This window comes from Protomyctophum bolini, assembly GCF_963924005.1.
Source record: "Protomyctophum bolini genome assembly, chromosome: 15".
In the NCBI taxonomy this organism is placed as follows: Eukaryota; Metazoa; Chordata; class Actinopteri; order Myctophiformes; family Myctophidae; genus Protomyctophum; species Protomyctophum bolini.
In genome coordinates, this window is record NC_137876.1 from 8,369,843 (window position 1) to 8,382,231 (window position 12,389).

The 12,389-nt window shown below is 43.6% G+C and overlaps 1 protein-coding gene across 4 annotated transcripts in view; it reads left to right on the forward strand.

The window, feature by feature from the left end:
* ltk (leukocyte receptor tyrosine kinase) overlaps positions 1-12,389 on the forward strand; it is an 88,335-nt gene that overhangs the window by 68,008 nt on the left and 7,938 nt on the right. For 3 of the 4 annotated variants that reach the window (XM_080784687.1, XM_080784689.1, XM_080784690.1), the window contains 7 exons: positions 394-579; positions 2,141-2,239; positions 4,582-4,740; positions 5,327-5,443; positions 10,537-10,723; positions 11,535-11,625; positions 12,284-12,348. In XM_080784687.1, coding sequence (XP_080640813.1) covers positions 394-579; positions 2,141-2,239; positions 4,582-4,740; positions 5,327-5,443; positions 10,537-10,723; positions 11,535-11,625; positions 12,284-12,348 — 904 coding nt within the window. The remainder of the gene's footprint in view (positions 1-393; positions 580-2,140; positions 2,240-4,581; positions 4,741-5,326; positions 5,444-10,536; positions 10,724-11,534; positions 11,626-12,283; positions 12,349-12,389) is intronic. The other variant, XM_080784688.1, reaches the window with a different exon arrangement.

The window sequence follows — 12,389 nt, forward strand, 5'->3', positions numbered from 1 at the left end:
GAGGGCCTATAAGAGCCACATGTGGTTCTAGAGCCATGCAGGAAAGGGCCTATAAGAGCCACATGTGGCTCTAGAGCCGCAGGTTGCCTATACCCCTGATCTAACCGATGCACACAGGATAACTCCAGCCACAACACTGCACCACACAGGAAAGACATTTCTCAAATCCGGGTCTCTGGGGGGCCACCACTCTTTGTTACCACCCTTTGTAATCGTGTGTGTGTGTGTGTGTGTGTGTGTGTGTGTGTGTGTGTGTGTGTGTGTGTGTGTGTGTGTGTGTGTGTGTGTGTGTGTGTGTGTGTGTGTGTGTGTGTGTGTGTGTGTGTGTGTGTGTGTGCGTGTGCGTGTGCGCGTGCGCGTGTGCGCGCGCGTATGCTTTTATCTCTCCGTCAGGTGGAGGTGGAGGGTGGAAGGACATCCCTGTTATCTACCCGAGGGCTGGCAAGGCTCTGGATGAGGGGGCAGAGGGTGGACACTCGTGCCCGCTGGCACTGTCCAAGCTCAGCTGGCCCACCTATGGAGGCTTTGGGGGTGGAGGGGGGGCCTGCAGCGCGGGAGGAGGTGGAGGAGGGTACAGAGGTAATGGAAATGGATACTGTAGATATAACCTTATTGATCCCTGTGTGTACAGAGGTAATGGAAATGGATAGATACAGTAGAACCTTATTGATCCCTGTGGGGAAATTCAGCTGTCCTAGCAGCACCGCAGTGAGCATGAAACACAGGATATATATATATACTGTACAAGTAAGAGTGGAGAGATTCAACATTCAAACTAAGGATAAGAGTACAAATGTAATAAAGATTAGAATAAAAACAAATAGACCAGACATTATCTGACCTAGCCATCTTCACTTGGACTGACTTGGTCAGCATAATATATAAACTATTAATACATATAAATATGTACAATCTATCACCAGTAATATTAGCATACATACAGTATATTGTCCATTAATGGCTATACAGTACTGTACATGTACAGTATACTGACTATTGACAGTGGAATATGAGATATAATTATATTAGATATTGTACAGACCTTATTATATTACCTTGTACAGACTCTGGCAGGCTACAACGTAGTTATATGGCTGATATACAGTATGTACTGTCATTTCACAGCGGATATCATAGAAATTGAAATTACATTCTTGATATAGCCAGACTATCACTGCGTAAAAAAAAAAGCCTCCCCGCCCCATATTTGCATACTGGTTGCTGATTGGTCCCTCGCTGCTTCAGAGGGAGTAAAATCCAATCACAATCACTGAGCGGTGCCAGACCAATTTTCTTTTCCAGCCTGTGTATATTTCTTCATATCAAGACTTTACCTATTATAATTTATAGTTATACGATGTTTCACCCCTACTGATCACTGTATTTGTCCTGTTTGACTGTCTATCTCTCTTACATTTTCGTATGGGATTCACCTGTTTCCTGAGCCTCCGGCTTATTTGTTCTTCTATATTTTATGTGTAGGCAGGCAGCTTTTACTTTGTTTAGATACGATAATGGAGAAACCCGGAAAAAGAGAGTGTCTACCATCACTCCCCACCAGAGATTATCACAGGGCCATTTAGAGCAAACCGGAGAATCTAAAGTACAGTGCATGATCCCCTCGGAGAAGAGGGCCACGTTGTTCACATTCATGGCTGACTTCTCATTGCCTGTGACTTGTAAAGTGACAGTAATTGTAGATCAAGCTGTTTCACTCTAATCACTATGCTAGCGGGTGGTACTTTCGTACACAGTAAAATCCTCAGTGTTATAAGCAGTGAGTCCCAAAAGGGCTTAAAACACACTTATGACGTGGCAGACAACTCTGTTATTACCTTGTCCACATGGCAACGCAGAAACAGCATTTAAAAAAAAACTGTCTGAGGTTTCCAAAAAAAGTCTGTTTACAATGGACTAAAACATGAGGACAGGGCCTCAGCAAGCTCAAAACACACGTTGTGAGCAACATAGACGTCAATGGCGGTGAATCGTTGGATTAGAAATGGATGTCAATGGCAGAGATAATTTGGAATATTAAAATAACGTGGATTTTTTTCCCCCAGCTGCATCACTTTAGAGAATTTTACCGTAGGCTGATTTAAAGTGGTGACAGGAAGTTGTTTTCAATTCAATCCTATAGGGGGTGATGCGGCGCTGACTGATGACATCACAGCAGATGGTCAGGATGGAATCTCATTCGTCCACCCGATGGGGGAGATCTTCCTGCAGCCTCTTGCAGGTGAGGCCGGAACCGCAGAAGTGAAGTAATGGGTTTTAACCCATTTTGGGGCCAACCCCTTTTGGTGTTAGCATTATGTTATGCTTTAGCTATTGAAAAATAAGCTCATAGCGCGTGGTGCGCTACGAACTTGTAGGTCTGCTATTTTTTTTTAATCGCAGAACGAAAAACTGTCAGGATGTAGAAGACATTTTTAGAATCTGATCTCAGGCCTAAATGGGTTTTTAAGGCTTTGTTGCAATACATAATACCTCTGATAGAGATGTATTTATTATCTATCCACGAGGAAAAGGTGTTTTTCTCAGGTCAATGCAGGACGCTGTCCTTCGGTGTGACAGCTTCTAGTTTCATACAAAAGTGGTTAAAAGCACCGTCGGCCACACATTGGTCAAACAAACAACCTGCATGCTTTGATGTCCCTGACCTCGTTCCCAGGCTTGAGGACAGCGCATAATGTTGCACAGTAGTGTTGTTCGTAGCCTGAGCACTTTTAGAGGAATCATCATGTGGTGTGCACTGCACTGCATGCCCAACGCTGACTGAATTATCTGAAATGGCCGTGGCGTACACCATTGTAAATATCTCCTATTATTTCCAAAGCAAAGAGACATTGTCTGTGTGAACATTAGGCTTCAGGGTGTGTGCGTGAGTGTGAGTGTGAGTGTGAGTGTGAGTGTGTGTGTGTGTGTGTGTGTGTGTGTGTGTGTGTGTGTGTGTGTGTGTGCGCACGCGCACGTGTGTGTGTGTCTCTCTCTCTCACTCTCTCTCTCTCTCTCTCTCTCTCTCTCTCTCTCACTACGTGTTTCTGTCCATCTGTCTCTGTGAAAGTATCTACGTACATAATGTTGAACAAGCACACACACTCCTCCCCACATACATCTATTTTTCACCTTTCCTGGGGAATATCTGTTCGTATATAAAAGTCCATGCGTTTGTTTGCGCAAGACCCTGGCCATCTGATTCTCATTATTCAGACAGAGGAGGGGATAGAAATGGCTGCGGCCAGTAGTTAACTAATTCACAGCCTCACGGAACCTGTTGCCCCGGGCTCCGCGGTGTCTCTGCGTCCGCTGAACCAGGAGGACAGGAGGACATTGTCACCCGTCTGTCATTTGTAGGTTGTAGCATGAGTTGCCACTGTGGCCCCGTTCACGACTTCACGCAGACATAGACACAAAAGCTGCCTCTGTCGTGCACGGACATGAGATGAACTCAAGATTTTGTCACTGTTGGGGGTCGGAAACCGTCCAAAAAAACGTTTTTTCTTTTCTTCAGGTAATTAGGGGGAAACAAAGAACCTGTGTTCCAACTTCCAATGGATCCAGTGTAGTTATTGTTTATTCACAATCACAACAAGCTCTTATTAGTAATACTTTTCGTTGGACAAGACTTAACCACTTTCAAATTGTAAAAACGAAACAGCAAATAGAGTCGATCTACATTGGCTATTTTCACTACTTTTATGTGACACGGTTGTGAGACAAAGTAGAGCGTTAATGTACAGGGAAGAAAACTAAAACAAACATAAAAAAAATCACACCTGTGTGAAGTGAGTGATGCAACTGTATAAATGTATTGTTATAGTTACTGTACTGTACTGTGCTCTCAGTCTGTACTGTATTGTAGTGTACTGTGCTCTGTACTGTATTTTGATCATTTTTGGAGAAAATCTTTGAGAAATGACAGAGTTACCATGTGGGGGTCCCCGGGGGGTCCCCAGAACATCCCAGGGGGCTGGCCCGGTTCCAGCCAGCCTTGCTGCGTCCGAAACGCACGTACAGTATAGGGACACACATACGGACACACATAGCTGCGTAATGGAGCGGAGGCACCGCTCAAAAAGGTTTCTGGTCGACAACAATTTCATATGGAATGAGAGAGAGAGAGAGAGAGAGAATCAAATGACTTAATGGCAAAACATGTAATCACATTATCCGAGTTGTCCCTGTTTTGGGCAGATTTTCATTTTCAACTATACATTTATTGTTACATTTATAGTTACTCTGTAATGTATTGTAGTGTACTGCGATCTGTACAGTAACAGAGTTACCCGGAACATCCAGACCCCCAGGGGCGGTCCAGTTCCGGCGAGCCTTCCCGCGTCCGAAACGGTCGAGAAATGACGTGTGTGTGTGTGTGTGTGTGTGTGTGTGTGTGTGTGTGTGTGTGTGTGTGTGTGTGTGTGTGTGTGTGTGTGTGTGTGTGTGTGTGTGTGTGTGTGTGTGTGTGTGTGTGTGTGTGTGTGTGTGTGTGTGTGTGTGTGTGTGTGTGTGTGTGTGTGACTGTGTGACTGTGTGTGTGTGTGTGTGTGTGTGTGCGCGTGTATCCCTCGTCTCCCACAGCCATGGAAAGCCACGGTGAGTTGTTGATCAACATGCAGCTCAACTGCAGCCACTGTCAATCCCAGAGGTGTACACGAGATGAAGAAAGCCACGCCCACGGCATCCTCTGCCTCTGTCACAATGACGAGGTGCTGGCCAGCGACAATGTCACATGCACAGGTACTGTATGCTGTGGAAATACCTTACACCGGTTATAATCAACTTTATATTTAATTCATTTTAAATATTTTGATATGGATATTGGGGCCACGGACCTTCATTTGATTGAATTCGCTTTTTCTGGGCTCCCAATCTACACTGTAAAATCCTCTCTTGATTTACACATCCGTAAAGGTCCATTTGAACATGCCGAGTTCCTTTTGCATGGAGGTCGCTCACAGTGACAGTGCAGTGGTCCTTTTATCACTCCCCTTCCCATGTCCAATAAAGGCCTATCCACATGAAGGGTTATAGCTTTTTTTGAGGGGCGCTAGCCGGGTTTGTGAAAACACAAACATTGAATGCCATTGACAATGAAATGGCCAGTTTTGAGTGTTTGTGTAAACACAAACATTGAAGACGAATGTGAGGACGGAAATTCTCATTGGCTGGAATGAGATGATGTATTTCACACGGGTATGATTTCTAAAAATCTGAAACGGATACCGTCTTGCAATCACACACTGGCCTTTTCCCCTATAGTTTATTTACACTGTGTCTGCCCTTCTTTCTCTCTCTCTCTCTCTCTCTCTCTCTCTCTCTCCAGCAGGAGTTCCTCAGCGCCCGGCTCTGGAGGGCCAGCTGTCTCTGTCGTTGATCCTGGCTGTGGTGGCCTCCACAATCGTGACGGGCGTGGTCCTGACGTGCGCCAGCCTCACCCTCAGTAAGAGACTCTTCCAGTTCTGTGTCAAGTCCGTGCCTTCCACCTTCCACCGGCTGTGACCTCATGCCACACACAATGTATTCAAGACGAGCACTAGATGGTATTGACAGAGAAACGATGAGCAACGCTCGACGAGTGTCGGTTTTTCAACTGAGTGCCCCACTCAGACTGTGAACTGTGAGAGAACTGCGTGGGACACATTATGTTATGTCGAGTATTACTCTGATGTGAACAAACGCAGTCGATTCCGATTTAGTGACAACAATATAAGCAATTTTACTTTTTTTCAGGCAACGTTCTACTTCCACTGGCTGTATTTTAATTAGATGTGTGTGTGTGTGGATTTGAGTCGTCATTGCAGATCAAACAAATGCTAAATGTGATGGTGGTTTGCTCTACGTACAGTACCACTTTCATGTGTTTTAGAACCCCTTATGTACAAAAGGATACAATTTCTGTTAATGGCCAGATTAGGCTTAGTGTACAGTATGAACTGAATGTACAGCACACAACACTCCTTTTCATATTCTACTACTATAAAAGTAGACAGGTTTGACATTTAACTACTATGTTTTGAAGCACGGTCGCTGACTGTAGGTAATGGCCACCCTGATTCAGACAACTACCATCTAGGTAGTGAATAGAATAATTTATGGTTCACCTGCTCTGTGCTTTCAGAAAATGTTGAAAGGTTCATGATTATAGGCATATTTATATCTATCTATCTATCGGATATGCCGATTATAAAGACAGGAGACATAACATGCTTTTCTTTGAGAATGAACAAAAGCATAATGCCAGCCCTGTCAGCTGAGGAGATAGCAGAGACCTCTGATACATGACAGAGTTTCAAAGGGGAGGGAAAAGGTTTTCTGAAATGTGAAATTGGGGAACTGTCATAGTATCTTTATTTTAACACTTTGCTCAAAGTGGAGTTGAACCTCAAATACGGTTTGGACAGCGGGACAGCGTATATCGGAAATGAAATGTTTGATATACAAGGTAGGCAATGTTCAGGATAAGACGTGAGAAATTGAGCAGGTTGTTACATAGGATGTGGCATATTGCAAAGCTATTTCCTTATTGTATGCAGAGTTCACCAACACTTAATTTTGTTTATGAACACCCTCGTCGGGTCTTTTATTAGGTGAGATACTGTAACTTGCAACAAAACAAGCTAATGTATGCAAATGCTTTAATGCTGACCATAGTAGATAGATACTGTAGATAGACATTTATTAATCACATGGGGGAAATTCAGGTGTCACACAAAAGCTAAAAAAAGGAATCATTAGGGAATCGACTATTAACCAATTTTGATATATTACATTTTACTTTTACTTACTACTTTACATGAATGGTTATTTAGAAAAGGAAGATGTTTTGAAGGATGAGAGAATGACAGAATCTAATTTATAGTAATAACCTTATGATAGATAATGGCTCTTAATGTCATTAGTATTTAGTTTTGAAAAGTCAGTTTAAATCAGTTTCACGTTAAAGCTGCTATGTAAGATACTGTACTTAATGTGGAATTAAGCGTACTTTATGCTCCGTCACACCACTTTGTCGCGTGCCTAAAATAACAGTCCTACAATCTCACAACACTTTGCAGACGCAACGTGTTGTGAGCTAGTACAGTACAGTACAGTACAGTACAGTACAGTACAGTACAGTACAGTACAGTACAGTACAGTACAGTACAGTACAGTACAGTAGGTCGGCTATTTCCAGCACACGACACCGCCGTGCTACGAAGAATGAATTGAGCTTATAGATACTAAACATATCTGCACCATTTGACTTATTAACCAAGACACTTTATAAAGTATACATGTGGCATTAATATCTACATACGCTTTTGCTGCAATAATAGGACAGTGAAGGGATTATCTTCCTAATGTTTCTTTCTTTTTTTGCACCATTGTCACTTTTTATTGACGGCCGTCCACTGCAGAGCCTCATTTATACCAGTTAGGGAAGGGACAGAATGTCGAGCTAAATTTGATATGCGTGACACCGTATGTGCAACAGTATTAATGAGGTTTTAAGAGGAAGTTGATGCTCTAATAAGCCATCCAGTGCAGATTAGAGAATTTAAGCATGGCAGATGATTCTTTCTTTCTTTCATTCTTTCTTTCTTTCTTTCTTTCTTTCTTTCTTTTGCTCTCACTGATTCTTTAGTGTGTGGTTTCGTCCTCTATTGTTTTACTCTCTATGGGCTCCATTTTCATCCCTAAACTTCTTTGCCTTTTTTTTTTTTACTATTTTGAAAAACATTTTTGAATAGTTAACTAGCCAATCTACATTGACACGTTGTGAGCTTGTAGACTGGCCATTTTAACTATTCAAAAATGTTTTGCAAAATAAGTTTAGGGATAAGGGGTTTAGCGGTGATGAAAATGGAGCCCTATATTCTGTCTCTCTGCTGGCCACTTTTATCTTTCACTTCCCATCAGCCTGTTCTCTTACAACTCAGTGAATATTGAATTTTAACCAATATGGCCTTTCCTTCACAGAATAAGGTGAAACCGACTGACAGTGCCTTACATTTTATGATGAAACTCACGTACTGCCAGGAATTGGTGTGATGCAATCAGTTTTAGGGCATTTTATTGGACTAATATAGCACATTTAACTCACAAAAATACAGATACAGTTACACAAGGATCCAATGCATTCTATCTATCTTTTGGTTTTCTTCAAATTGATAGCACCTACAGTACCACACTCTATATCAACAAACATTTGCATGTGTTGGTTATTATTATACCATGCAGAGTCAACCAACAGCGGGACAAGTGATTGAGGAATGCACATTAGTGGAATTAGTACAACTCCATGTGTACATTCTCAGAGTTACAGGCCTGTATTTAGGTTTGTAAGGGTTCATTTGAACCCTTACAGGCCTGTAAAGGAGGGTTAATTTGGACCCTTCCTCAAGGGAGCCTAGACCCCCCCCCCTAGACTTAGAGAACCACTGGTCTATCAGAGAGCTATTTGCGAGAACAGTGTTGCTTCCGTCGCAGTTATTTGAACACTAGCATGTTGTGACATTATCTCACACATGGTAAAGTATAGTTACTCAATACTGGCAACATCAAGCTATTTCATGTCTGTTTTTAGCAGATTAAAGTGGAGAGGACATGTTGGCATGTTTTTTGCAAGCAGTTTCTGTAAAGACACTGATAATATTATGGAATATGTAACATTGTAGAACGTTGTTGGTTGTTCAAAATGAATTTTCTCTTTTTAATCGAGAAGTTGTCATTGCATTAGCCAGGGATACAAATACTTAACTCATTACACTGATAGAGCCAGCCATAAGCAAATACAGTAATAACAGGAAATGATTAACTGATATTATTCTATACTTATATTCCCTATAAAACTCATGGCCATACAAATGTGTTGCCAAAAAGAGTTTATAAGTAGGCCTACGTATCTATGGGGAAGTATAACTGAACTGATATTGATAAAGACTTCTGGTTGTGGTCAGTTAGGTCACTGAAATCTATCTATTTAGTTTGACTTGTGCACTAACTGTGTGAAACTGTGTTCAATGAATGAAGTGTAACTTTGTTTCTGTTGGTGAATAAATCAGTTGTGGCACTACGACACATTGTTGAATATGATAAGAGTTCACGTTTGAATTATATTAGGGTGATCTACAGTGAGCTTCTGGAGATAACCGTGAAAAGTAGTACACATTTGCTTTCAGACACGCACACACGCACGCACACACACACACACACACACACACACACACACACACACACACACACACACACACACACACACACACACACATACACACACACAGAGGATTGATTTCGCAAGAAAAATTAATCAACACTTGAATTAGTATATATAGATTAGGTTATTTTCAATGAGGAAATACCCCAGTGAATGAAATGTATATAGTCCCACTGGGATTTCCCATCGGTGTGGGGAGGGTGTTGGTTAAAACACATCCAGCCTCACCATTCTGTGCACCACCGAGGGTTGCTGTTTGCTGCCCAATTACTGTATGTTTGTAGGCTGAGTATTGTCCATATTTTATACAGTATATATAAATATATACCGATATTATACAACACACACAATTATGTGTATATTATGTTCACATGTACAGTATGTTCACGCAACGGTAACTGCACCATGTATAGTAATTCATGCACACGCACTCCGAGATCTCCAGTCTACAGGTTAATGGTGTCTCTTCACCTGAGCTCTCCCCCATGCAGGGAGGTAGTCTGTTCCCTGGGCGCCCCGTCTCTGCATCTTCCTCCTCCTCCTCATCTTCCTCCTTTCCTCCCCAACCTCCCTCCTCTTCTTCCTGCTCTCCCCCCCCCCCCCCATCCCCCAACATCCCCCCCCCCCCCCACCCCCACCGCCGAGTCCCTGGCGTCTGCACCGGGCGATGGCTCGAGGTCAAAGGGCATCCTCCTCTGTGTGCCCCTCCCTGGTAGACTACCCACCTGCATCGGGGGGACGCGCGCCGCCTCCGTGGAGGGTGAGTCCAAACTCACTTCGGTGCGAGACGGTCCAGGAGCAGTAAAGCAACGAGAGGTCAATGGTGCGCTGGCTGCGGCGCACTTCTCAATTACCAACAATTCATTGTTATTTAAAAAAAAGCTTTGTGTGGCACCGGCACACGGGAGTGCCATGGATGTGCTCGGAATGAATTGGCTTCAATTAGACCGACGAGGACAGTCTTATCTCTGGTGTATTGACGAGTCCAGCTATGCCTCGGCTAAGCTTGCGACGTCGTGCCGACATCATGTTCTCACATGCTGCACAATGATACTTCATTATACATGTATATTAAGGCAATGACTATCATCCGTATCACAGTGCTTCACTGGTCCCTGATGGAATCCGAGAGCATATGCCACTGTGATGCTACTTGACCGCTCCTTGGGTTACTGTTCCTGTACGTAGTCAGGAAGCTGCCGCTAGAACTTGTAGTACATTTCAGGTCAAGGATCATGGCTACAGTTTGGGTTATGTTTTTAAAAGGGTTTTCTGGGGCCTGCACTAAAGTGAAAAATCTTCCACTTTTCTCTTGCTCTCTCTTTCCCTCTCTCTAGTTTACTACCGCAAGAAGAACCAGCTCCATGCTGTGAGGGTGCGTCTACAGAGCCCCGAGTACAAGCTGAGCAAGATCCGCTCGTCCACCATCATGACCGACTACAACCCCAACTACTGCTTTGCAGGGAAGGCTGCCTCTCTCAGCGAGCTGAAGGAAGTGCCACGCAAGAACATCACGCTGCTCAGGTGCAATGCAACAGCTACGCCTCCCTGGGCCATATGACTTACACTATAAACCCCATAGTTAACATCACGCTGCTCAGGTGCAATGCAACAGCTACGCCTCCCTGGGCCATATGACTTACACTATAAACCATTTTGACCTGAGATCAGATTCTAAGCTATGTTTCTGTCAGTCGTTCTTCGATTTTTCAAAAATAGCTAAAGCATAACATAACACCAAAAGGGGTTCCCGCCCAAAATGGGATAAACCCCATAGTTTGTCTCCCAGCATTGGCCTTGTATTCAACCACAGGCCAAGTCTGGTTATCACATACCCAACCTTATTTATTTATTATAAAATACAACGACGGAATTGCATTTGATCAACATTAATTGAATGAACAGATTAACATTTCTGTGTCAATAGAGTACTGACGTCACACCCACTACCCCCGGGGTCACATGGTTATTTTGAAAATTCCATCGAGAGATATAAAGTAAAGCAGAGAAGATACTGCTTCAGCTTGTGATGATTGGTATCGCCCCTGGAAGAATAGTGTCCACTGTCCAGTCAGCACTAGCTTATCACCCTCTCTGTCTCTATATGCCTGACTCTATCCCTGTGTGTGTGTGTGTGTGTGTGTGTGTGTGTGTGTGTGTGTGTGTGTGTGTGTGTGTGTGTGTGTGTGTGTGTGTGTGTGTGTGTGTGTGTGTGTGTGTGTGTGTGTGTGTGTGTGTGTGTGTGTGTGTGTGTGTGTGTGTGTGTGTGTGTGTGTGTGTGTCTGTGTGTGTGTGTGTGTGTGTGTGTGTGTGTCAATGTCTTTCCTTATGGCAGGGCTCTGGGGCATGGTGCGTTCGGTGAGGTGTACGAGGGCCAGGTCCTGGGGACCAACAGTGAGCACACTGCCATGCAGGTGGCCATAAAGGTCAGCTCGCTGCACCACACACTCACAGGATGACCGCGTACTTCTAAGTGTTAGATGAGAGTGCCTCGCGTGGCGCGCGGGAGGTATACTATTCATTACGTGACATTATACCCAGTAAACGACGTCACATCGGGCGCACGTACACTCATCGGTCTGATCTAAAGGTCGCACGCTTCTAGGAGGAGGATATTAGATTACAACCTTTTCTAACACCTTTGACAGAATAAATTGCTTTGCTCTGATGTGATCCAGGTAACACTGATACAGCATTAAAAAAAAAAAGGCAACGCTGACATGGAAACCAATACCGCCTATATATACCGTCACAGAACTGTGGCCAGAAATCCATGGTAAAGTAAAAGTGAAGTAAACCCACTGAAAATCTGCAGTTATTTCTTATCTCCACATGGGTCTGCCTGTTCTTCAATAGTTTGCTGATTAGACTGGACTCTTAGCAATGTTCACACAAATATGCACGCATGCATGCACACGTGCACAGGCACGTGCACACACATGCACACACGCATGTGCGTGCGCGCGCACACACACACACACACACACACACACACACACACACACACACACACACACACACACACACACACACACACACACACACACCTCTTACCATGTCTTTGTATTCCTCTGTGTTCCACAGACACTTCCAGAGATCTGCTCTGAACAGGACGAGATGGACTTCCTGATGGAGGCTCTGATTATGAGGTGTGCAACACACTCACACATTATTTATTATTATTATTATT